This window comes from Diabrotica undecimpunctata, chromosome 10 (genome assembly GCF_040954645.1).
Source record: "Diabrotica undecimpunctata isolate CICGRU chromosome 10, icDiaUnde3, whole genome shotgun sequence".
In the NCBI taxonomy this organism is placed as follows: domain Eukaryota; kingdom Metazoa; phylum Arthropoda; class Insecta; order Coleoptera; family Chrysomelidae; genus Diabrotica; species Diabrotica undecimpunctata.
The window spans coordinates 36,852,617-36,879,180 of NC_092812.1; the positions used below are offsets into that span (position 1 = coordinate 36,852,617).

At 33.0% G+C, this 26,564-nt stretch overlaps 2 protein-coding genes across 5 annotated transcripts in view; one reads left to right on the forward strand and one right to left on the reverse strand.

Annotated features, from left to right (window-relative positions):
* The window catches only part of LOC140452111 (protein no-on-transient A-like), a 53,330-nt gene extending 43,759 nt beyond the window's left edge, over positions 1 to 9,571 (reverse strand). For all 3 annotated transcript variants that reach the window (XM_072546182.1, XM_072546181.1, XM_072546183.1), the window contains exons 1-3: positions 9,318 to 9,571; positions 838 to 1,446; positions 41 to 734 (exon numbers count right to left, since the gene is read on the reverse strand). In XM_072546182.1, the coding sequence (XP_072402283.1) occupies positions 41 to 734; positions 838 to 1,446; positions 9,318 to 9,452 (1,438 nt within the window). In that variant the 5' untranslated portion in view covers positions 9,453 to 9,571. The remainder of the gene's footprint in view (positions 1 to 40; positions 735 to 837; positions 1,447 to 9,317) is intronic.
* Positions 9,572 to 9,925: 354 nt separating this feature from the next.
* On the forward strand, positions 9,926 to 23,041 carry MICU3 (Mitochondrial calcium uptake 3). Of its 2 annotated transcripts, XM_072545707.1 has the most exons (9): positions 9,926 to 10,238; positions 10,286 to 10,421; positions 10,587 to 10,697; positions 11,818 to 11,865; positions 12,085 to 12,167; positions 12,234 to 12,278; positions 13,576 to 14,059; positions 14,512 to 14,669; positions 16,499 to 23,041. In XM_072545707.1, exons 1-9 carry the CDS (start codon positions 10,041 to 10,043, stop codon positions 16,568 to 16,570), a joined length of 1,335 nt encoding a protein of 444 aa, XP_072401808.1. In that variant the 5' UTR covers positions 9,926 to 10,040; the 3' UTR covers positions 16,571 to 23,041. The 2 variants fall into 2 exon arrangements, with proteins under 2 accessions (XP_072401808.1, XP_072401809.1); XM_072545708.1 differs by lacking the exon at positions 12,234 to 12,278.
* Positions 23,042 to 26,564: the final 3,523 nt, after the last annotated feature.

Genomic DNA, 26,564 nt, shown 5'->3' on the forward strand with positions numbered 1-26,564 from the left:
AGGGTCTTTTTTGCTTATTTCCCTGAACTATAATACATACCTCCATGATGACTGTAACCGGCATTCGAATCGTAAGCTTGCTCTTGTTGATCAAGCATGGAATCCAAGTTGTGCGCTTGTACAAAAAGATTATTTTCTTGCTGTCTTCTGCGTAAATCATCATGTTGAGCCATTATTCTTGCCTCCATATCGGCCGTTGTCCGTTTCATTTGTTCTTCTGATCTCATCCGTTCTTCCTCGACCTGTCTTTGCTTCATTTCCCATTCTCTCTTTTGACGCTCTTTATCTAATTCGCGAGCAGCCAATTGATCTCTCAGCATGTCAGTTTCATGTTCATATCTTTCAAATTCCATTTTGGCCTCAAGTTTCGCGATTCCAAGTTCTAAATCTTTCTTGACCTGATCGACTTTTTGATCATGAAGATCATAGAGTTGTTTCCATCTCATTCCATAATCATTCTCGAAAGAGCCGCCAACACCAAATCTAGGTCCAATTTCTCTTTCTTTCATGAAACCTGGGTGTTTCTTGTTGATATTCTTTTCTGAAAAGCCGTCATTGTCATTCACTACTTCGTAGGCTTCTACAATGCAAGGTCTAACGGAACCTGTTAGGAAAAAGCAACCATCTGTACATTTTCTGATTGCATGTAAAGCTGATCCTTTGCGCACAAAATCGACGATAGCTTCGCCTGTGGGTTTTCCTCTTTCATCAACACGGACTGTTGCCTTTTCGATCTGCAACAAAAACCTTATTCTAATCCAACGTTGCGCGGTATATTTGATTATTAATTTCTACAATAGAATTCAACTAAATCAAGAAATTAAAAACTAAGCTTACCTCTCCAAATATAGAAAATGCGTAGTGCAATAGTTCGTTGGTTACGTAGCCCGTGAGATTCTTTACTTTAACTGTAGCATTATTTGGAGCATATCTTATCTTGAGACTGCGAGACTTCAGAACAGTTCCATCAAGCTCTCTCTTAGCCTTTTCTGCATTGGCGTGGTAATCTACCTTGATGAATCCAAAATTTTTATCCTTGTTTATAAACACCTCTGCGGTTTCTCCGTAGGGTTTAAACAGTTCATTTATATCCTCTTCTGTAACTTCAGATCCTATATTCCCTATATACAATCTGTTCCTGCCGCTAAACTTGCGTTCTGTCAAATCTACAGGCGGTACATCAAAGGAGGGACCAGCCATTTGTTGAATCCTCTCCATAAATTTGTCCTCAGCACCTCGTCCCATGCGTCCTCCCATTCGTCCTCCTCGTCCCCCCATATCGCCTCTTTGATCATCACGGCCCTCTCGGTCCCTTCCAGGACGATTTCCTCCTTCACCTTCTTGGCGATTTTCATTACCATTGTTTTCATCTTTTATGTTTCTATTAATATTTCCATAATTGCCTCTACCACGCCTATTTTCAAAATGCTGGTTTCCACCATGATTCTGAAATAAATAAAATAATGATATATAAAATATAAATGACTTCACATAAATATTTTCTAGAATTAATATGACAAATACTTTCAACCTTGATCAAATCTACCAACAATGTTAACAAAAAAACAAGGGATTAACCGTTTGGGCGCTGCGCAGCGCAAACGCGCTTCTATATATAGCTACGAGGTGAAACTAGTGATGACGACAGTGTCATAGCCTATAGAAGAAAGAGGTTAGTTAAGGGTGCAAATAGAATATTCAGAATCATCTTCTACTTCACTCTAACATTCACAGCTTTTCAACCAACAAAAACATTTTCAAAGGCAACAGAAAACTTTTCGAAACACCCTGACCCAGACAACGCACCTCCATCAAATGCCCACAGCTTATTTCGATTTATTTATTTATTTTTTACCTGAATACTTGAGAACATTGTTAAAGAAATCAATAGATATGTTTTCCAGTTCATGGAATCACGTGTTCTTTAGAATAATTCATGGACGGATCAATTTTATAAGCTTTATATATATATATATATATATATATATATATATATATATATATATATATATATATATATATATATATATATATTATAAGAGCTTTTATAGCGTCTTATTGGAAATGGGAATTACGAAACGACCAACGATGTACTGTCATTGTAAACAGAATTCCAGGGAAATATAGTTTGGACAATTGTTTGCCAGGGATGGGTTGTAAAATGCTTTCCATTTGGTAGACAATAAATAGAGCATTAGCTGCTTCAGACCATCCAGATTATGAGTCTTGCGCATGATTTGAAATGCTTGTAAAGCATGCAAATAGTTTTTCATAAGCGTTAAGCGCCACGTAAACAATTGTCTATTGATAAATAAAAATCACGGGTTGGTATTTGGATGTTTAAGCTTTTATTGTTACAAATGGGCCAAGAATCTAGAGGACCGGCATTCGATAAAAAAAGAGAAACTTGGATTTTCAGTAGTTGAAAAGTTGCTGTCACTGGGAAATTAAATATATAAATGGTATTATTTGTTTACTTTTTTACTTTTATACCAGTTTATATTTGGATAAATCACTTTACAAAGAAATAGCTACCTCACAGGAACAATTTGTCACAATAGGAAAAAATTTCCTGCAGAAGCCAAGAAAGCAGAGATATGGGACGCAAAATATTCTTCTAATCAAAATAGCTTGTGTTCTTTCAAATATAAAAAATCAAAGCAGCATTCAGTGACTAATTTCTTCCAATGCAAATTATAACAGTGTAAATGTTACAAAAAAGAAAGACTCTTTCAAATACACAAAAGAAAAGCCCCAAAGCGCCTTCCTCTTCTCTTAACAAACATGAGGTTCTCATAGATATACAAGGAGGGCACCCAAGGCCGGCAAGAACTCTTATAGCCTTATGTTGCAAACCAAAGACTCTCGGCATTCCCGCCGAATTCCACCAGACCAAGATTGCATATAGCTGTTCGTAAGACCTTGTGTGAAACGCCCAATGCTAGATTTCTGAGGACATATAAGTTGTTTGATAGGTCTTTACTCAGATAGTCAATATGTTGACCCCATTGAAGCTTGGGGTCTAGGTATACTCCAAAGAACTCACACTTGTCACATCTGCATTTTTAGTCTACGAGTCCCTAAGAGCAAAAACAGCACTGTTGGTATTTACTTCATTAAGCAGGAGCCTGTTTAGTATCTCGACAGTGCAGACCTGGAAGGGACACCTAAGGGAGTCCTTAAGTGTGTCAGCTGAGAAGGAGACAGTGGTGTCATCAGCGAAGATTGTGTATGTACTTGTAAGGTCATTAATATATATTAGAAATAGGAAGGGGCCAAGGACGGAGCCCTGATGAACACCAGTATTAACAACACTCTCCCCTGACAGCACCTCAGACACCTGCACAGATTGTACCCTGTCCTTGAGGTATGATTGGATCAATTTGACACTGTGGACAAAAGTTGTACCTCTGTAGTTTTTACAAGAGGTAAATATGGTCCATACAACCAAACACCTTACTCAAGGCACAAAACACAACAGTGTTGAATTGCATTATATAAAAAGATTCCAAGATGCAGGACACTAGGTCAAGAATGTCAAGAGTTGTGCCTGTTCCTTCCTAAAACCGAACTGTGATCCTGAAAAATATTTGTTACTTTCGAAAAAAACTTGTGATTAGCAAATGATCATGGCCTTTTCTATGATTTTAGAGATGACTGGGAGCAATGCAACAGGCCTATAGTTCTTCAGGGACGTCAATTTTCCCTTTTTTTAAATATGGGTGTTATAGTGCCTTTTTTAGAACTGAAGGAATTAACTGTGTAAGAGGGCTTATGATAATATTTTTTATCATCTTAATAATGCTAACATTTAAGCCATATATATCACAATCTATGATTTCTGGGGTCTGATTGAATGATACTTCAAGGAAAAGCTCTTTGAGAGATTTACATAGATGTTCTTCAAAAAATCCATATTTAATTCAAAGTTGGGCAATTTTAGAAAAATGATTAACTCATCTGGAGTGATGCTGTGAGCCTGACATAAGCCAGCGCCATATTTAAAAAATTGACATGTTCTCATTGCTCTTAGTTTGTTTGATTGTTTGAGAACCATGTAATTTGCCCAGCTTGGTCTGACATGACTTTATAGATTTTTTGAGGAAAGGATTCTGCAAAACACGATTCAAGAATGCCCATAAACGTAAAACTTAAAATCTATATAGGTGTTATTGCCAGAAACAAATCCCCAGTCTATCCCAGACAGTAAATTATAAAATAAATGTTTACCTTTTTCAGTTAGAGGTCGAATAAAGCCTTGGTTGTAAAGTTTCACATATCTAGGAGTTGCATTAAGAAGAGAACCAGAAATTCAAATAATAATAGTAAAGGGAAACAAAGCAATTTCAGCTACAAAAACACTGAAAATCGAAAATCATGGTCTACAAACCTCTTATCACACTAATAGTATATTACTGATGCGAGACATGGGTGACGACAGAAGACACAAAACGAAAGCTTAAATCTATGAAAGAAAGTCCTAAGGAAGATATTTGGTGCTATTAACGAAAATGAGTATGAAGATCCAGGTATGCATTAACTAGGAACACAATCCCATTATTCATGACTCATGATGAAGATTGCTGCTAAAGATATTGATAAAAAATCCAAGACATTCAATCAGAAACCTGTGAGAACTATTTATGAGAAGTGAACTTATATAGTTACATCACAAAAATAACCTAATAGCTAGGAGAGTCAGAGTTTTATATCAAAAATTTTAGAAAAACTAGAGCAAAGATGAAAACAATAGGTGCTTTTTTAGACCTATCTAAGGCCTTAGATAGCCTAGATCATGTTCTCTTATTACAAAAATTACATCTTTATGGAATACAGGGACCTGCATGAAAATTGATAAAAGTATTTCTCACAGATAAGTCACAAAAAGTATACTTGGAGAAACAGACATTTAAGGTTTACTCTAAACTGTTCAACTTAAAATTAGAAATTCCACAGAGGAGTGTCTTGGACCTTTTCTTTTTTTGGTCTATATAAAAGACCTTCCAAATGTGGTGGTTAGTGGTTTCTCAAACCTTGTAAATTTCGCTGATGACTCAATGTGCTGTTCCGGGAAAAACATTAGAAACACTCCTCACAGAGGCAGAGCAAACTGTAAGCAAGGCTGAACAGTGGTTCAGTGGAAATAGGAAAGTGTTCAGTGTTCAGAAAACAAATACAAAATATGACAAAAAAACTGAATAAAGCCTGCTACTAATTGCAGAACTTCTCCGGGGTACTGAATTAACTACATTGAATGGCTTTTGGTATTTAGAGACATATGAACAGCAGAACGCATATTTACTTTCCACAATAAAGGTTACAAAGAAAAAGAGAAGCTAGAAGACAAAAACAAGAAAGTCAACAAGAAAATTTACAATTTGTATTTTGTAAAAGTAAACAGAATAGATGTCCATATAAGCAAACAGGAGTGTTTATGGGTTTATGGACTACAAAACTCAACTAAAAATGTTTCAAATTTCAAATAATTAAACCAATTTCAAAACAAATTTCTGAAGGAAGAAAGGTCAAAGAGACATCACAATAGACCAAACAAAGTTGCACCCGATATGGTACAATCAGTTCATGACCACATTAGAACTATCCCTAAATATGTTAACCATTATAGCAGAACCTCTATCCTAACAGACTCTATAAAAATCACGATCTTAGTACTGCAAACCTATATAAGGGATACTACATTGCATGGTGTAAAGAGTGTAACATTATTGCAGTTGAAGATCAGTACCAAGAATTTTTAAATTAGAGTCCTCAGTGTCTAGTAATTATCAACCCATTTCACTTTTACCAGCCTTATCAAAAATTCTGGAAACATGTGTAAATAATAGAATTATGCACCATTTAGACAATGAAAATTTCTTATAAAGGCCAATATGAATTTAGGCAAGGTAGCAGCACAACACAAAACAACGTTATATCATTAATAACAACAGAAAAATGGGAAGAATATTTTAAAAAATTACTAAAAGAACAAAGACCAGAATTTACTAACATGGAAGACAACACAAATAGATATACATATAAATTCACCACCATTACAAATAAGTAAATCAGAGATGGAAGAAATAACCAAATCCCTGAAAAATGGAAAATCCCCTGGTCCTGGTGACATCCCTGTAGAATTAGTGAAAGCCGGCACAGACAAACTCCAGGAACAGTTAAGAAAACTCTTTCAAGACTGCTTGAATGGGGCCGAATTACCAAAAGAATGGAAATTATCTTTCATGTCAACTATCCACAAAAAGGGCAGAAAGGATCAGTGTGAAAATTACAGAGGAATTGTGGTAAACAGCACAATAAGCAGGATGTTTGGGAAACTTATTAAGAACAAAATAGAAAATGACTATAGAGATTACGAAGCAGAGGAGCAAGCTGGTTTTAGAGCTGGGCGATCCACAGTAGACCACTTGTATTCTATTACGCAAGATATTGAGAATTCACCTGGTGTACATAGACTTACAAAAAGCATATGACAGTGTAATGGCATGGGAATCCCTCTCAATGAGGAGACTACACTGTACACCTTGTGTTTCACTGATGACCAAATACTGATTACTCTGGATCATGACGACTTGAGTTACATGACTCGGAAGCTAATAGAAGAATATAACAAATGGGGTCTCGAAGTCAACATTAAGAAAACTGAAACCATGTGTATTGGAGGGACAAAGCAGTCCATTATATTAGACGATGGGGTAGAAATTAGACACTGTGATGAATACAAGTACCTGGGTATGAAGATAACTCAAGATGGAACACTTGATGCTGCTATAAAAGACAGAAACATACAGGGTAGAAAAGCCATATCCATGATGAAAGGCATTCTGTGGGACCAAACAATATATAAATCGAACAAACAACTCATATACAATACCATACTTAAAAGTGTAATCACATATGGCAGTGAAGTTTGGCAAATGAAACAAAGAACAGAGAAACTGTTACTAGTAACAGAAATGGACTTCTGGAGAAGAGCAGCAGGCAAATCAAGAAGAGATCGGATACCAAATGAGAGAATACGAGAAATGATGGGAGTCAAGCATACAATAGTTGATGACATAAAATCAAAACAGTTAATATGGTACAGCCATGTACAGAGAATGCCTGATGACAGGATTCCGAAACAGATTTTGACATGGACACCACAAGGGAGAAGGAAAAGAGGAAGGCCGAGAAGAAGCTGGAGAGAGGGAATTGAAAAAGAACTAGAGGAAAGAGAAATCCCTCCAGGCCTATGATTAAATAGAGAAGAATGGCGGTTAGAGGTCGGAAGGTGTCAGAGAACACTGTAAACCGATAGTAGTAGTAGTAGCAGCACAACAACAGCCGATCTTATAACAAATATTATTGATAAAGTTGATAATGGCAAATCTTGTATATTTGTATCACTTGACTTGAAGAAAGCCTTTGATACAATTGATCACACAATGCTATTATCTGTGTTGGAAACTTTATGCATAAGAGTTTATGTGGACAGAGTCAGTTGCGAAAAGTGGAAGTTCCAAAATTGCTAATGTACTTTTAAAGTATAAGGTCTGAAAACCTTGTAATCTTTACTGCTAACTATGAGGGTCAAAATAAGAATTGGCTAATCATGGCATTATGGCTGCAATTAGGGAAAATGTTTACAAAACCATAAACATCATTTTCTCGTATCAGGACATTTGCCTTCAGATAGATTTTGCTTTAATAGAAAAACAAAAAATATATTAAGCAAGTGTTTTCTCCCGAAGAATGGTTTGAAACTGAGAAAACAAACAGGAAAACTCCATTTGCAGTAGTTGAAATGGCTCAGGAAGATTTTTATAGTTTTGATGGGAGTTGTAGCAAAAAGACATTTAGGTACCACTGAGAAACAACCACTCAACTTTATAGATATTCACTGCTTTCTGTTCAATAGCTAACACTAAAATTCAATGTTCATCAAACACACTCTAAATGGAGCGTTTGATGAAGTATTGGTGAGATAGGTGTAATGCTTGTTGACAACATATTAACAACAAAAAAAACTTAAAACTGCAGCGCTGGCATTGACTATGAGGCCTTCCTTGGTCCACCAACTGCTCCGTTTACCATTTAGACCAATAGTAGTAGATAACATAAAAAATCCAGGAATAAAGAAACTTTTACAATACATTCTTCCCATACACCAGCTGTTTTATATCAGTATAATTGAAAACACTACCAATAATATTGAATATAATTATCTATCTTTGAAATTTGAACTAAAATTACTAATATCTCGGCAAAAGTGGTGAAAATGTTAAACACAACTCATATTTAGCACAACTAACATATTTATTTAATAAAATGTATTAAACTGATTACACAGACTGTGAAAACAATTACACATATATCAAATCATAAAAATTGCCGATTTCAGACTTATTAGCTGATTGAGAAAGGTTGTGCAAATATTTCTTTGCATAATTAAGGTCAGATTAATTATAAAGTATAGAGATAAACCATGATAAAAAATATTGCTTTTCTTGAGGGTTGGGAACTAGACAAGCTAAATTCTTGTCGAAACTCTTGTTGTTTGCCTTCCATTCTTCTGAGAAATCTCACCTAGCTAGCTTGGAAACAGCCAGTATTGTTTACAAAAGCAAAACTGTATTTTTATTAGTCACTTAGGTGTAACTGTAAATTAATAATTCCTGGTATCCATTTCAGACAGCACTTGAATGGGTGTGGTGAGATTTTAAGCAACTTCAACATCTTCTGTTGTGATCTTTATGAAAACGAGGGAAAAATTCATTGTTGGAAATATCCAGAACACAGATATTTTCCAAAAAAAAAAAATAAGAGTGCCCACATCAATAAAAAATATCAGACTCAAAATTTTAAACTGCTCAATATCGCATTATGGGAATATTACAAATAAGATGTAATGAAATGTGGTTAAACGTTACACCTAAATACAATTTTAGAAGACATCTAAAATGGCCGCCATTGTCACGCCATCGAGTGCGTCTGCCGGCGACTGATATAAACCTCATACATATTTAATATAACTTTTAATAGAATTATAAATACAATGTAAAAAATGTTGCAATTAACAATAGCCATACTACATTAGTAACCGTTATAAAATTTGCGCGAAAGTTATTGACCTCGACATAAGCATAGTAGGAATGGTCGCCATGACTCAAAATCGAAAATACCGTTAATTTAGAACTATAAGCCAAAAGAAAACATTCAAGTCTCAGTTAATTACACTAAAAAGAATATAAGCAGTAAATATTTCCTAAATGTCTTTCTTTCCATAATATATATTGATAATAAATCCTATTACTTACCTGGCCACCTCGGCCAAATCTTCCTCCTCTTTGGCCGCCGCCACGGCGTTCACCACGATTGAAATTGTTTGGTTTTTCTTGTGTATTTTCGCTTGTTGATTCAACTTTAGTTTCAGGAGTTGCTTCTCCTTCCATGGTGCTGAACAGTTGATTTTTTTAATACAAAACTTGAAAATTTAACTTTCAATTTCTCAAATACTGAACACATACACGTCCCTTCACCGTCAGAAAGCAAATGGACGGTCGAAATGCGGTCGAAGACGGAACTTGTTTGTACCACTCTTACCACCGCTCGTACGCAGATAGCGGACGATAGCGGATGCACATTTAGAAAATACAGTGTTTCATTTCGCGTATAGATGTCACACTGTCTGCACAACACTGTAATACAATTTTAAAAGGGGAAGAATAAAAGATTTTAATTATAAATAAATACGTTATTTATAAAAAAAATTGTATAGTAATAATGGTATTTTTATTTTGCTATTTCTCCATAGCCATTATTGCTTGATGTAGTTTATTTAAGTTTTTTGCTAAAATTTATTTGCAAATTATCTACCAGAGACTTGGCAACGTTGATATTGTCGGATAATCAATGTCCTGTGGAGTAATATTTGAGATTTGCAAATACATAACCTCAGAATTAAATCTGCCAAAATTTAGTTGTAATTTAATACCTTTCCATAACAAATACAGTCATAAAACAATTTTAGTAGATAAATTATGGCTGCAACTAAAATATTGCGAAACTACTTCTTAAAGTTAAACAGGACAACTTGCAGAAATTTTAGCAGAATTAATCCCAAGACACTACAAAAACAATATCCATCTTTTCTATATTTTCTAGGTGGATCTGCAACTTTACTGTTTGCCTATAAATTTAAATATTTTCCGAAAGTGTATGCGGCTCAATCAAAAAACGTAAGTTCTTACTGATTTTTAATCAATGATAATATACTTCGTTTTAGGATGACGACGTAAAAGTAGTGAAATTAACTTCAAGAGAAAAACGATTTATTAGATTTTCCTCTGTGGAATACGATGGTCAGCTGTACATGACACCTCAAGATTTTCTTGAGTCTGTAGTTGAGGCAGAACCAAGACGTAAGTTATAATTTATTTTAGGAAAATACAAACTGTATTTAATTATAAATTCAAACAGTGTATACCTCCCATAAATGCATTTAGTTATTGTTGTTAGATATGTCTAAACTCATTGTAGTATCATTTACCATGAAAAAATATACCTGTACTTTCTTTGTTTAATAGCAAGATTGAAGAGAAAAGTACTTAACCAGAAGGAACTCGAGAAAATCAGAGATGGTACACCCTCACTGAATCAAGGTTCACCAAGATTGTTTAGGAGTTTAAGAGATAAAGGTATGCTTTGATGTTTCCTATTAATATTACAGTTAGTGTTGATTTTTTATATATCTACCTAATCTAGGAAATAATGAAAAACGTCTTTCCATACATATTTCAGTAAAGAACATCTTTTCCTGTTTATCGTTTGGTCTTTATATTATCATACTTATAATAATTATAATAAAAAACACAATGTATAGCATACTAGTTCAAGTAGGACTGGATGATATGGAAAGAGTCCCCTTTGGAGCTTTAATCCTTTTGATATTCTAGTTAACTAGGATCAGTGAACATTACTCTTATAGGGAGAGCATGAGTCAAATTAAGATGAAGATAAATAGCTACAAACTAAACTAAAATCAATTTAATACAAAATGAATTTAATTGATCACTCCACTTATTATAAAATAATATGGGCAACATTTTTTACAAGATCAGACCTTAGTCTGCAGAACAGACAGATCAGACAAAAAGAATTACTAAGAATAATCAAAGAGAGGAAAATGCAATACTTGAAGACCTGAGGAGATGGTTCGGTCGCTCATCCGCGAAATCTTTCGGGCAGCAGTTTCCAAAACTACAATTGCCATTTGGATCGCCAACCTTCGAAAGGAGACAGCGTCATGACAAGAAGAACATTCATGTTGAATGTTTCTGTGATGAGGTACTCTAAGCACTTGTTAAAGTCTAGTAACAACTGTATTAGTAATTTAAGTATAATATCAAAATTTCTGAGGAACATTTGTTGGTACTTTTTGGTGAATATTACTATGAAGAGAAGGTACTGGTTAGTGAAGCTAGTAGAACTATACATTGAACTTGTGTTTATATGTTACTAAAGACTCTTTATAAGTTTTTTTGAGAACATTGATGAAGACATGAGAAATATGGGAATACATGCTTGGCAGAGGAAGGCGATGGATAGGAACAACTAGAGAGAAATTCTTGAGGAGGCTAGGGCTAGGATCCACACAGGGTTGTTAGGCCAGAATGATGATGACAGATTCTTTAATGCTATAAATAAGAGTAATAGTTTCACTTATATTGCTAGGTTAATTCAGTTTCTTAGACCAAAGTTCTGTAATATATATTTTTTATAATTAATATATCCAGACAATGATTTTTTTATTTTTAGGTATCATCTCATATACAGAGTATCTTTTTCTTCTTTCAATATTAACAAGTAAGTAATACTAATGCTATTTATTTTTTTACTTTCCATTAGTTCGTCATTTATTTTTCTAAAGAATATTATTACTCAATTAGCAAAAATGTTGAAAAGGGGTACAAAATTCTCTCACAGTATATATTAATGTTTGATCCACAGTTTTTAAGCAAAAAATTCATATTTGTCTATCTAAAATCTACATTTATATGTAATAGTAACCTTATTTTTTTACAGAACCCGAATCTGGCTTTAAAATAGCTTTTAACATGTTTGATACTGATGGAAACCAAAGAGTGGATAAGAATGAATTTCTAGTGGTAAGTTTTACGTAATTAAAAAAATGTATTTCCCCTTATAATTTTTACATTATGTTATATGAGTAGGTAAGAAAACTATTGGCAGGAAAAAAATGTGAAGATAATGATACCGTAAGTTATAAAATCGCAGAAAATTATCAAAACAGTTTTGAGCAGGTTGTCGTGTTGCACTAAAGTAATAAAGGTATGTTTTGGCAATTTTGAAAAATTCTATTTAAAGGTGGTGATTAAATATATAAAATTTTGATATTTTGAATGATATTTACTATGTTTAGACATTAAAAAAGAAGGGATCAGGGATCTGGGAGAAGTATAGAATACATAGCTTATAGCAGAATAGTAGAATAAATGAAAAATAGGGAAGTCTAGTCATAAATACTTCAAATAGAATTGGAAGATAAAAATTTGAATACAAAAACTATAATAATAGCTTATGGGCCAAGCAAAGATGAAGCACTAGAAAATATGTGGTCAAATAAGACTAGTTTTTGAGAATTCACAATATATTTTATGACTCATGTCCTTACAGCCTTATCGTTAACACCATTTTTTTATAGAATTTTTTAGGTAAAATCTTAAGTCACATTATTTGTACAACGACGAGACATTTAATCCTTTATTACTTAATTATACTTTGAGCTTTCAATTAATATCTATAACAAAATTTTCGTCTGTAATTAAAAAAGATCTTGGCGTACCAATATTAGGCATAATAATAAAAAATAATGTTTTTATTGAGTCTCAAGAGCTTTCTAAATTCTATAACAAATTTTTTTCTAACATTTTTCAAATTTCTAGCCTGCAATTTGAATATTGTGTGTTTTAAGAGGCTGCTTAATAATATTTATCGTATTTTCAAGTATATTCAGCTTTTGATTTTGTTTCTATATGCAAACTGTTTTTTCAAATACAACTAAAACATATGCAGGACATAGGAGAAGATATGGATGTCAAAAAACGAAAATCAGTAAATTTTTAATCTGTGACCCATATTTAGATGCAATATTTGAATTAAATGGACTAATAGTTCAGAAATACAGAACTACCATGGTTGGAAGCGCTTTTTTAAAAGTTAGGAATTTAGAACTAAGGGTGCTAAAAATACCTTTAACGAAACACATGACCAATGAGAAGCAGGAAAACTCTTTCGTGTAACAGAAGTATATGAAGCCTATAGTGATTGAAAATAATTAGAATTATTACTTGGAACATATAAAAGAAGTACACATCATTAGAAACTTTTGTTATGAAAATTGATGCCCATATTCATAAAAAATTTGATCTGCAACAATTGTTGTGTCACTTCTATCTTTAAACATGTGGAATTATTCAAATGAAGCCCCTGTAAGTAAAATAGGTATTGCATCATATCCCTTAAAATCAATAGTAACGTTTTATGTTTTTGCAGATGGAAAAAATATTTAGTCATGCTTGGAAAGGAAAAAGAGGTATGAACAGCGAGTCAGAAGAGCTATCATCCATCCAAGAACAGTATGTCGATGACGAACAAGGTCTTCAAAGAAAACATATCGTCGATACTACTCTTCTAATACATTTCTTTGGTCCCAAAGGTAACACAGATCTCAACTTTGAGAGTTTCAAGAGGTTCATGTTGCACTTACAAACGGAAGTACTTGAATTAGAGTTTAACGAATTTTCCAAAGGTCTTCCGACAATTTCTGAAGTCGACTTCGCTAAAATATTGCTGAGGTACACTTATTTAGACACTGACGAGTATGATATGTATCTAGATAGACTACTGGATAGGATTAAAGATACCAAAGGAATCACTTTTGAAGAATTTCATGTGTTTTGTCAGTTTTTAAATAATTTAGAGGATTTTACTATCGCCATGAGGATGTACACCCTTGCTGATCACCCCATATCCAAAGGTATGTTTAAAAGCGTGTGGAAATTATGTACGAGGTTTTCGTTTGAACTAGTGTTTGGGTTGTTCAATCATGTCTTTCAACATTTCATTTAATTTGACACGTTCTGGCACTTTTTGTACATCATATGCATACAGTACAAGATCCTGCTGCAGGATCTGCAGTAAAATAGAGTTAAAACGCAACGACACTGGTTTGAGAAATGATAATATGTATATTCAATGTATATCTATCGACACATACTTTAAAAACTCACACAACTGACACTTCAAATCAGTAGCGTTGCGCGCTAGCTGTCTTTCATTTTATCTTTGATACCTCGCGTTTTTAGTAGTTGGCAATCCCAATTTTCGACCATTTTTTCTCAAGCAAACTTATATCATCATATTAGGAAAAAAATTAGCCTTAATTTGATATAAAAAAACACGTGTCCTAATTTTATTTAATTTTTGCAGACGAATTTCATCGAGCTGTGAAAATATGTACAGGAACTAATTTAAGTCAACATTTGGTCCATACAGTATTTGCCATTTTTGATGATGATGGTGATGGGCTTTTAAGCTATAGGGAATTTATTGCTATCATGAAGGATAGGCTACACAGAGGATTTAAGGTAACATTATTTAGTTCGCCTTATTTTATTATTTACACCCAATGTCCAATAATTTCTCCGATTCTTGATCTATAATGTTTTTTATCATCCTATCCATATTATTTTATCATCATATAAGATAAATACTATTAAAAGAATTAATATTAAACTCAACAGGCTTCCGGGTGGAACCGCGATGATTATCACCAAGTTGTTTATCACTCTGTTTATCGAAAACCCACCCATACCAATTGTTACTTGCCAACTCTCATCATCCACCTTCACAAATTAATTCAGTCATTAATACCCTTGTCTCCAGATCAATACGCCTTTGCGATGATGCAAGTTTAAAGCAAGCCCTCGTCCAAAACGGTTACCGGTAATATCACATCAATAGGAGCATCCAGAGACATCAATTTTCCACTCAATTTCAACCCAAAGACTCAGACCGTCATCATACGAAAGCTTTTCTTCCTTATATTAAAGGTGTCACTGACAAAATTGACAAAATTTTTAAATCAAGACATTTACATACAATAAAAACAATATTTACAAACAAAAACTTTCATCTCTTGTCCGATCAATCACAGACAACATTCCAAATGAACAACACGGAGTTTATGAAATGCCTTGTGCAGACTGCACCCGATATTACAGAGGCCAAACAAATCGTAGAATTCAAAATAGGATTTATGGACATTCTATTGTTCCATCTGTTCGCAATTCCGATTCAATTTCAGCTCTAGGCCAACACCATCTTCACATAGGCCACAAAAAGAGATGACGTCATCCGGTTACCTTAGAAATATCGTCCGCTCGACCCTCCAATCAAAATTCCGCCGTCAGAAATGTTTGCGCCAACCCCTGTCTAATCAAAAATACTCTGACCGAACTTCCAAGATTCCCTTTTCGCCCTTTTTATCTCTTTGTTTTGTCACCAAAAGGCATTTGTCTGTTATTCGTCTTAGTTTTGATTGGGCAGTTCTCCTGGAAGTGAGAATTGCTTCCCTGATTCTCTTCAATAACTAAATATGTTTTGATATTACTAATGCTATTTCCTATCTTTGCTTCCAAATCGGTTCAATATCGTTTCCAATTTGTGCATTTGTTATTCTTGATGTAAGAAAGAAAGCTATTGAATTTGAGGTCAACAGGTCATCTTTTCTCCTTCTCACATTATTATGTCTCTTGTTTTAAGAAAAAGTCTTACAACTCTGTAAACTTGGGGCTTACACCTCTTGGGGTAAGTTACAATCCTATTGAATTTGGAAACAGCTTGTTATTTTTCAACAAATAATTTTAACATTTACATCTACATGAAATTTTACATCTTCTTGAAATTTGCATAAACCAGGACTACTTTGAATTTAATAATCAAATATATACAAATAACAGTGCAGGACTTATAATGGGTAATCCTCCAATCCCATTGCTATCAGATATTTTTATGGATCATCTAGAGACAAAGATTTCAAAACATCCCATATTCAAACAGTTTTTGTATTGGTGGAGATACGTAGACGATGTACTGGTATGTTTTACAGGAACTAACAGGCAGCTTGACTAATTTTTATATTTATATGACTATAGAGTGTAAACACATACCAAAAATAAATCACTTGAGAAAGGCACTCTGCTGAAACAGCTGTAGTGATAAGATTTTATAATAAATTTTGTAGAAGTTTTGAAAACAAAGTTTTCAGTGTTTTACTGATATATTTAACATTTACACTTTATTAGTGATTAGCAAATTGCAATGTTCATCTATCTTTAATTCATCTGACTAGTTTAGTTTTATTTGAGGTATGTTATAATAAAACTTTATCTAATCTATAATATTTTATTTGTAGTCCTACGCCAAGAACGAAGGATGGGAAGCATTCAAAACATGCATTAAACAGGAAATGAAGGCACCAGTTTAAACACCTAAATTATATAAATACCCCGCTAATACAATTGCGGTGTATGCCATAAGATGAGTACCTTAACTAATTATAATATTTGCTTATCTCTTTGATACAAATATCTAATATGTGCTTAACTAAAATTTTATCTGTATTTTTTCTTGAACAATATATTAACTGTTCGTTTCAAATAAAATGGCAAATCTATAACTGTAAATTACAAATAACAAAAACAAACTTGAGTTTGCTTTGGGGAAAGATTTGTCAAATTTGTCCAGTTCCAGACTTAGACTTTGTCAAATTTGATTGCGTCGAGCTTTTGACTCCCTCCGTGGAGCCATCTGCAGGTTTTGCTCCCGTCGGCAATCTCCTAAGTACACAGTTTATTTCACAAGCAGTACCTGCTGAGGCACCGTTCTTTCGCTGCTCTCATTCCTAGTATGGCAACTCTTTTTGTTTTATCTTAAATTTTACTAAGATATACATGTACACATCCTTGTGATTTTTCTGATCTAATCCTTGTTTGTATATTACATTAAGTGAGAAAGTATTCAAGTTCTTCGCCACTTCTGCATCATCAAAGTCTTACATCAATTATTTCTTCACCAATTTTTAAATTTTTGTAGTTTTGCTCTAGTTGCTGTAGAACCATAGTAATAAACTCTTGGAAACTGCTATAACAGGCATGAGGAGAACACTCTAGCAGAAATACAAGTAACTTCAGAAATAATTATCGATATTTTGCACTGAAAACATACAGAATTGCTGGACAATAACTGAATCAAATAAAAAAAATTCTTGCTTGTTCTATACTGTTCTGCCATTTGTTATTTAATTTGAATCGAACAACAGCACAAATTACTAAGATAAAAAAATACAGATTATATTATTAACTTACTAACAAATCTCAAGATGTGAATCTACTATCACGAAAAATTTTCAAATATGGCTCTCTAGTAGGTACAACCTACGGTCTGCGTTGTTATTTTTATTAAACAATAATTTATTTATTAACACAATCAATTAAGTTAAATTTAAATTATGAATATATTAGATTTTGTTCTACTCTGTTCGAATAAATTAATGCTCCAATAGTAAAAGTATTTTATATAAATTAGGAATGAATTAAACACTGAAGGCGATGACTTATATTCAACAACATTAGTGTTAATAGCGTAGTCTGTTCTAGATTGCGCTACAGGTGCGGCTTATCAATCAGTAGTCCGGCTTACCACAAGTTGTTTGTACTTATAACTGATTAAGTTGGTTTCGACAATTCCTCACGCATATTTTAAGCTTTTTTTTTATGAGTATGTTTATTTACAATCTAGATAATTACAGAGTATTAAGTAAATGTGCTACTGGTTTTGGGCGTGAAGGAGAGACGTTTAATGATGTCTCACCTTATTCTATTTTGGTTTACTTTTGAAGTAGGTCTTGGGGCCAGGTTCTATCTAGTCTTCTTATGGCTGGACCATTGTTGGATAATTTCCTTACTAGCTCATTTTCATGGTGAGTGTTGCGTTCATTTTGTGACTCCGTGGTTCGATGGATTTCTTCTCTGATGAAAGAAATCTTTAAAGTCGTAGTAAAGTGTTTGATTACTTACGTACCATGGTGTGTGACGGGTAGCTGTTTTAGACAGCAGACTCAGAAAAACACAGGTTGAAATTAAACAAAAATATATTCGAAATAAATAAATAACAAAATAAAATTATATCCTAGGTAATACATACAACAAAAATTAAAAACGTCAATCCTAGCGACGACGGTGATATAACCCACTGTTTAATATCTGTAAAAAATAAAATACAATTAATGATATAAAATCTAAACGGCAATGATGCTGTGTTAATACACTTACACACAGGACACAGGCGGTAGGACACTCGGTCCGGCGAGGAACGGACGGTGTCCAATCAGTACTTGGACACAGGAGAGAATAGGTATGTTTCGGCTTTGATGGCTACTCTAAGGTGCCTACGTAGTATATTGAATATGTTTAGATCTATTTTGTTTCTAGATCTTTGCCGGTTTCTCCTTTCACGACGTTTTTCAGCAGTGAGTTGGCGAATATGCAGGGGAATATTTGTGGTATGTGTTGGTTTGCGTTCAGTTCGTAGTGTAGATTGCCACGCCGCTTTTTGCACAAGTATGTAGTGAGCTGCTGTATCTATTTCGTTTGTAGATTTGATCCGCAGATTAAGATTAGTGTTTTCTTTTAGGTAGGGTCGCGGAAGGGTTGGTTGTTTCTAACTGTGGTACTCAGGCTTATAATAACCGGTGTATGATCCGATGAGAGATCATGGCTCGGTTCTATTAGACAGTTGTTTCTGGACACTCCCTTGCTTATGTAATAATCCAGTAGATCTGGAAGTTTTCTGGGGCCACTTGGCCAATACGTAGGGATTTAGAAGATTTCGACCTTTTGTTTTTATGAGTCTTGAGCCCCAGAGTGTGTTTCGGATTCCAGTCTCCCCGGCTACGAATTTACTGTCAAGTAATTAGAAGAAGGCTTTATATTCATCTGTGGAGATTGCATGTCGAGGTGGGCTGTACATTGCAGATACAAGTGCCATGGCGTTGCATTTATTTGAACGATTGCTGCTTGTATTTTTCCTGTTGCATATTTCGGCAATTCATGATATGATATGCAACTGCGGATGATTACTGCCGAGCCACCATGAGCTGTACCATCGGGGTGAGGTGTGCTGTATGTGGTATAGAGTGAAATATTGAACGTAGTTACATCGGTTAAGTGGGTTTCTGACATAAGCAGAATATCGATTTTATTCAGGTTTAAGAAAGTGCTTATGGTTTAGCAGGCCTTTACCGTTCCATGTGGCTCAAATTTACGTTTGTCCTAAATGTTTCTAGTTGCCTTTTTTATTGTCTGGTGACACAATTGAGCCGTGGGACTCTTCAACTCTTTGAATGGTTGGTTAATTTCTTTGAGCAGAGTAGTTTTATAGATAATTTGTATATTTAATCGGCTTCACATAAAAACTGCAAAGTCCAAAATGACAGTTTAGAAAAGTGACCAAAAATGACTCTGTTTAAACTTATGTACATATGTATTGTAACTTAAATACCTCTTTAAGAGCAAAAAAGAGTTTAGTCACTTTAAACCATAAAATGGGACACTATTCCTGAGGACTATTAGTGGCATTTGTTAAACATTTTGATAGTTTATTTATCTGAATGCTAGGTGTTGGATGCATATATATATATATATATATATATATATATATATATATATATATATATATATATATATATATATATATAGTAAAACTTAAAAATAATTTTTAATTCGGGTGTTGATAAGATTAGGGAGTCGTGTCTCTTGCTGAATCGTGCTTGAACTTTTATTTATATATATCTTTTATTATTTATTTTATCTTATATTTTGGAATGGCTGTCATCTGTTTTTCGTTCCAAAACACAAACCAAAATTTGGAATTATAAGTTCTAATGACAAGTCCCAACACAGAAAATTTTGTGTGAGACAGAAATAAACGACAGTAGTTGTGGTAACATATAGTATTGCTTTTTATGTGAAATTATGGGCTACAAATATCATTTTCAGTTGTGGCGAACTCTAACCTAAAATTGAACCTCGAATAATCATTTTTACATTGTTTTATACTTATTCATATATGAAACCAACACTTGCATTCGATGAGGTTGTTTATTTATTTGTTAAATCAATACACATGTGATATTTTGATGTTGTGCCATGATCATAATCAAATTGTCTGTATTTAAGTTAATTTTGGCAAGAATCCCTATGCAAGTACTTAACTGTAAACCTCAACTATATTTTTATATATTAATCTTGGTGCTTTTGTAAATAATTTGTCTTGGAAAATGCACATTTCTTCAACTCCTTATTTTAGAATAGATTTACAAGTATTTTTATCATTTTTCACATAATTTTAAGCAGATTGCAATATATGAAACAAAGGATTCCTTCACAGGAACAATTTTCTAAAAGAAAAAAAAAGCCCTTTAAAAGCAAATATCCCAAGTTATTGGCGCTATATTATCAAAAATCAGGCACGTGGGCTTGTATCACATACACCATTGTTGTTAAAAATTTTCAAACCGGCAAAAAATTGTTTTTGACGCACAAAGCAATTCATTTAAAACATTTTAAGTATTTAGTTTTAGAAAGTAGTATTTTCCATGACAACTATTGCATTTTTTGTTATTTATTGTTAGTCTAATCCAGATTCTATAGGATGGTTCGTCTAAACAATATGTGGACATTAAAAAATATTGATAAACGATTTTTTATTAAAATTTTACTCTAAATATAACAAAATACTACTTCTTCTGCGACCCAACTGCAGCAGAAATGTCATCAACCTATGAGTTCGTGTGTTGTGTGGTCTTTCAGAAACTTGCTCATACTACATGCCATATGATAGTCTTAACTGATCGTAATTTTGGACCTTCTTGTAAACCGTCTTGATGCAGCTGTACAACTATAAGTCTTTCTCAACCTCTGTCATTGCTTTACTATTTATTTCAAACAATTACAATGACAGACTTGGATGATACAGTACATAAATCTTTCAGCTGGACATAGGTAATATACATTGAGATAAGTGCGGCAATTGATCTTTATTTATAAGTTATTGTAATGCAGTTAAAAACCTTTGAAAAATTTTATTGTTGGCTATGTCCACCGAAAAACAAAAAAGTATTACTCTAAAAATAGTTAAACATAAATAAATAAATCATTTAAAGAAATTGAAAAAACTAGTACTGCAGTGACATTTTCTTAATAAATTTGAAATTTACTAATGTATAGAACTAGAGGTGGGAACAACACATATATAATTTTTAGTCAAAAAATAACATCAGTAAAAAGGCAAAATGACTCTTATTTATAAATAATTTACTTAAAAACCTAAGTATATACAAAAATAGCCACTGTCGTTAATTAACAACAGTAAAATTTTAGATTTTAGGCTAAGGTGCTGATTATCGAGTTATCTATCGTATTGTAGGATATCGCTTAGTGTGGTGGAACATTGGCATAGACTAGAGAAAGTTCAGTTGCCACACTTACCTCAATGTATATTACCTACGTCCAGCTGAAAGATTTACGTACTGACGACTTCATAAACGACTATAAAATATTTTAATTTATAAACACTTTAAAGTCAGAAAATAACACATCCCACATATTTTTTAAACGTACTAGTATTCATCTTAACATTAGTAAAGATTTATTCATTTGTATAAACCAAAAGCCAAAAGTTTAGTTAATAAAACCCATTAAACGACAGTTTTACCATTCAATTTTGTTTGTCACATACTGTAAAGTAAAGTTATTGGTACTGCGTTGTTATTTACTTATTTTTTAACTAAATCTATAACAGTTTGGTTTGTTTCGGTTTGCTCAAATAATTTATACTGCCATAAAAATATTGACCATGATTTCTAAGGACTTTATTTATGGTCAATCGTTTTGTGACACCCTGTATTTTTAATACAGTGGATGTCATTATTCACATCAGTTATTTTGCATGTGGTTTTTGTCATCCCATGCTCAAAAGTATTGAAAGAATTTTAAAGCTCCAAAAAACTATTGAATATGATACTTGTTTTTTTGTTAACAATACAGTGTTATATTGCAAAGAGCTAGAAGCTTAAATGCAACTGTTTATTCATCAGTCACAATAATTGAAATAAAAAAATTAACCTATAGACAAATTTTATGGAAAAAAGCTATATAAAGCTTCATATTTGTTATGTTTAATTAAAATTTTATTTAGTTATATTCATAGATGGTTTTAAAAAGTGGTTGTTCTGGACTAGTCTATTTTTTAAATGTTTTTCTAACAAAAGGTATTAACACAATATTTATTTAAGGAACATTGCGATTATTATTTTATTGATACTAGACAAAAAGTATCACAAATTTTGTTCTATATATCTTGGAAAAAGTTTTTGGAATCTAATATCAACTGAAAATGATGTAAAACTAATAGTTAAAGAGATCTATGACAAGTTTGGGTTAAAAGTCGCTATAATGACATTTCAATGTGATAAAATAGACATCTAGACAAGTTTTTATAACTTTCTTTATGTGGTAGTGAGTTCAGATGATGTATCTAGAGATTTCGGTGTCTATATATCGTCGTACTATAATTATTTCTTCGAATATCCATCTATTATAGAATTCTTGTAATCATCTTGTATAAACTAAGCTAATTTGACATGACTCGCAAGTTTTACTGGTAACCACAATATAATTATCAGTTATAGCTTTTTCTATCCTTTTAGAACCACAATTTGTGATATTATTGGTCAAAATAAGAATCTGTAATGTAAAGTTTGTGAATTGTTACTAGTCAATACTCGTTTTTGCCATAAACCTTTATTATGTATTATTTTAGTATTTAAGTAACCCTTAGTGAGATCTGAATCACGCTAACGTGTTAAATTATCAAATAAAAATATTGTAAATGTTTAGTTTTTTTTTAGTTCAACCAAATATAACCTTCGACTGGTACATAGAGAGTGAACGTGTACGTATCGCTCTGTAAATTAGTGTCGATTTTTGCAGTTTATTACTATAAATACTAGCTTTATATTAGTATTTAAGTACAAATAGTGATAAACAAACATTTGTGTACATATTGGTATTATTTTCTTCGTTGCTGCATGCAACGTGTTCCAAGCAACAAGCAAGTGTTGCAATATTTATAAACAATTATCTAGTTTTTTGTTATCATTACTGATAAAAAAAAACAATTAATTTTTTCAAGAGCTCTAGGCTTTTGGCGAACCAATATAGACAACACATTTTACAATTTGTATTAAAAATGAGTTTGTTATTTTGCGGACATTCCAGGAAAAATATAAACATTAATCTTGATCACTCTGTTGCTTTTCAACACCCACATCTTTCGTTGCTGCTATGAAATATAGACACAAGCCTTTCTTCCCTTTGAACACACCTTATCCTTGATATATATATCGAAAGATATAACTTCCTTCAATTAATAATGGAAGGAAAAATAGAAGGAAAGCGTGATATTGCCAGACGAAAAATAATCTGCGTGGTTGAGTAACCTTGAGGATTGCACAGGTCTAGACCAATCCTCAAAAAAGAACAAGATAGGGACAAATTTTCAGAAGTCATCGCCAATCTCCATTAGAGACGGCACCTAAGGAAGAAGAACTGGGAAGAATATGGAGTTGGTGAACTATATTGACTAATCCAAAAGACGAACCGAAAAATGATGTATTTGCGGTTGGTTTTTCCATTTTAGCTTCTTTGTAATTTCTGTATCTTGTACCAATCCTTTTTTAATTACAGCTTTTATAATTTTCTTTTGTATCACCATTCATTTATTAGTTTAAAGGTGCTAAAAAAAGTACGAAAAACACCCGTGCAGTGGTTTAATAATGAATTAAGGTCTTATCTTATTCAAAGTATATAAACAACAAAAATTTGAATATAATCAGCAATTACAAATTGCTAAAAAGTCAGTTTACTATAATTTTATTACTAATTCCAATAATAAACCTAGAGAGAGCTGGAAAATAGCAAATTTCGAAAGAAACAACTTTCACCTTTCACTCATCTTATTAATTTAATTCTATCAATTGGAGTACTTCCAGAAGTACTAAAATACTCAAAAGTACTACCTATCTACAAAAAAGGTGATTAATCAAAAACTTACAATAACAGACCCATAAGCATTGTTTCTACTTTTGGTAAACTGATAGAAAAGGTTATCAAACAACAATTTTATTCCTATTTTGAGTCAAATAATTACTTTATCAGCTCACAATATGGATTCAGAAGTGCTCGTTCTACTACGAACGCGTTATTTAATGTTGTAAGCGAGGTGATTGAGAGGTTTGACTTGACGAAGGCTTTTGACTGCGTTTCACACGACATTTTGCTCCACAATTTAAATTACTATGGAATCAGAAGTATCCCTCTTAAGCTTATAACTTATCTATGTGGCAGACATCAGGCTGTAGTGTCTAAAGGTCATCTCTTCGATTATATCAGGAAAACTAATGACGATAAAACGCAAATTTTGGTTATATCTGCAAGTAATTTACATAATGATCCAGATAACAAAGAGCCTGTTAGGTATTGGGAATAACCATAGATAATCGACTGAACTGGTGGGCTCATATCTTACAACTAAAGAAAAAGCTATCAAGTTCATTATTTGTTATTCGTCAACTAGCAAGGGTTTTCAACTTTGAAACATTAAAAATTACATCTTCTTAACGTGCCCTATCAAGTCCCCTTGACGTAGGCGATTAACATGGCGAAACTGTCTTTGTCTTGAGCTATTCTAAAGAGTTGCTCAGCTTTCCTCATTCCCCTCCACTCCCTCATATTCATCAACCAAGAGGCCTGCTTTCTACCAATTCCTCTGCGTCCTTCGATTTTACCCATCATAATTTGAAGAATATTATATCGGTCTCCCTTTACTACGTGTCCAAAATAGGCCATCTTTCTACATTTGATGTTATCAAGCAGCTCGCGAGCAGCATTTGCTCTTTCAAGGACTGCCACATTTGTGAGCATAGCCGTCCATGGAATTTTTAGTATACGTCTGTGCAGCCACATTTCAAAGGCCTCCAGACGATTAATGGTGGATATTTTTAATGTCCATGCTTCGACACCGTATAAGAGGACTGACCAAATGTAGCATTTTACCATGCGCTTTCGAAGTTGAAGTTGCAAGTTATCATTACAGAAGAATGACTTCATTTTTAAAAATGTCGTGCGGGCTATCTCGATTCTACGTTTTACGTTTTTTACATAAAAAACTTAAACAAAAATTGAAATGAAAAATTACATACTTTTCTTTATTCCACTCTCACCTAAACTGTGGTAATCATATGGGACAATTCAACAAATGCACTTCAAATTTTTAGAATGCAAAAGAAAGCTATCAGGATTTTAGCAGGGGTTAATTATCTAGAACACTGCCGACCTTTTTTTATCAAATTCAAAATTATACCGCTACCTACTCTGTTGATATTTCAAGTTCTAACAGAAATTCACAGAAAACGTGCCCATTTAATAAAGCAGTGCGATGTCCACGTTCACAATACGCGAAACTGTCACTACCTTCGAAAAAATCGCTGTAGATTACGTCTTTCAGATAAAAATTGCCTTAATTATTACTATTACAGTATTTTACCAAAAAGTATTAAACAGCTAAGCTGTAATAGTTTCGATAAAGTTATAAAAAAAATATCTTCTAAAACATTGTTTTTACTGCTCAGACATCCACTGAACTGCTTACCGTGGCTCTTGCCATAAATCTTTTTCTGTTTAATATGTGTTCTTGTTTGTGATATACATATTTAAGTTACGTTTTATATCCCTTTTTTATTTACCATGTATTATTTTTGACTTGCTACAAACAATATTTGTATTGATAAAATGCGTTAGGCTTTTACGGCCATCGTTCGGGCTGCTAGGCCGTTGTCTTGTGAGATTAGTTCTCATATTTGTATTTGTTAAACAAACTCTCTCTTATTATTACTTACTTACTACTTATTTCTGTATTGGAATCAGTTCTTGCTATATTTTATCGATGTGTTATCTACACAATTTGCTTGTAAAGTGAAAAATTTATAGTGTAAAATGATTGTATGGTTGGTTGCCTATGTAATTAAAAACAGTTTCCCTATATAGCCAACCAACCAGACAATATTAATACTACAAAACTGATCAATCTTTTCCAGGAACCTTTTTCTTTCTCCACTATTCAACAAGTACATAATTTAGTTTATATGCTTCCAATTAATTTGTTGATATATTTGTATATGTATCATACGTACCATAATCAACATAGAAGGCAAGACTTGTATGTGAAGGGAATTAAAATTGATATAACATAAAGGAACTTATGTAGACCCCACATAGAAGCAAAGAGAAAGAGGATACATGAATCTCTCGTATTTATCCTAGACTGATTATTGACAAAGCATATGTAAAATAAAAACACAG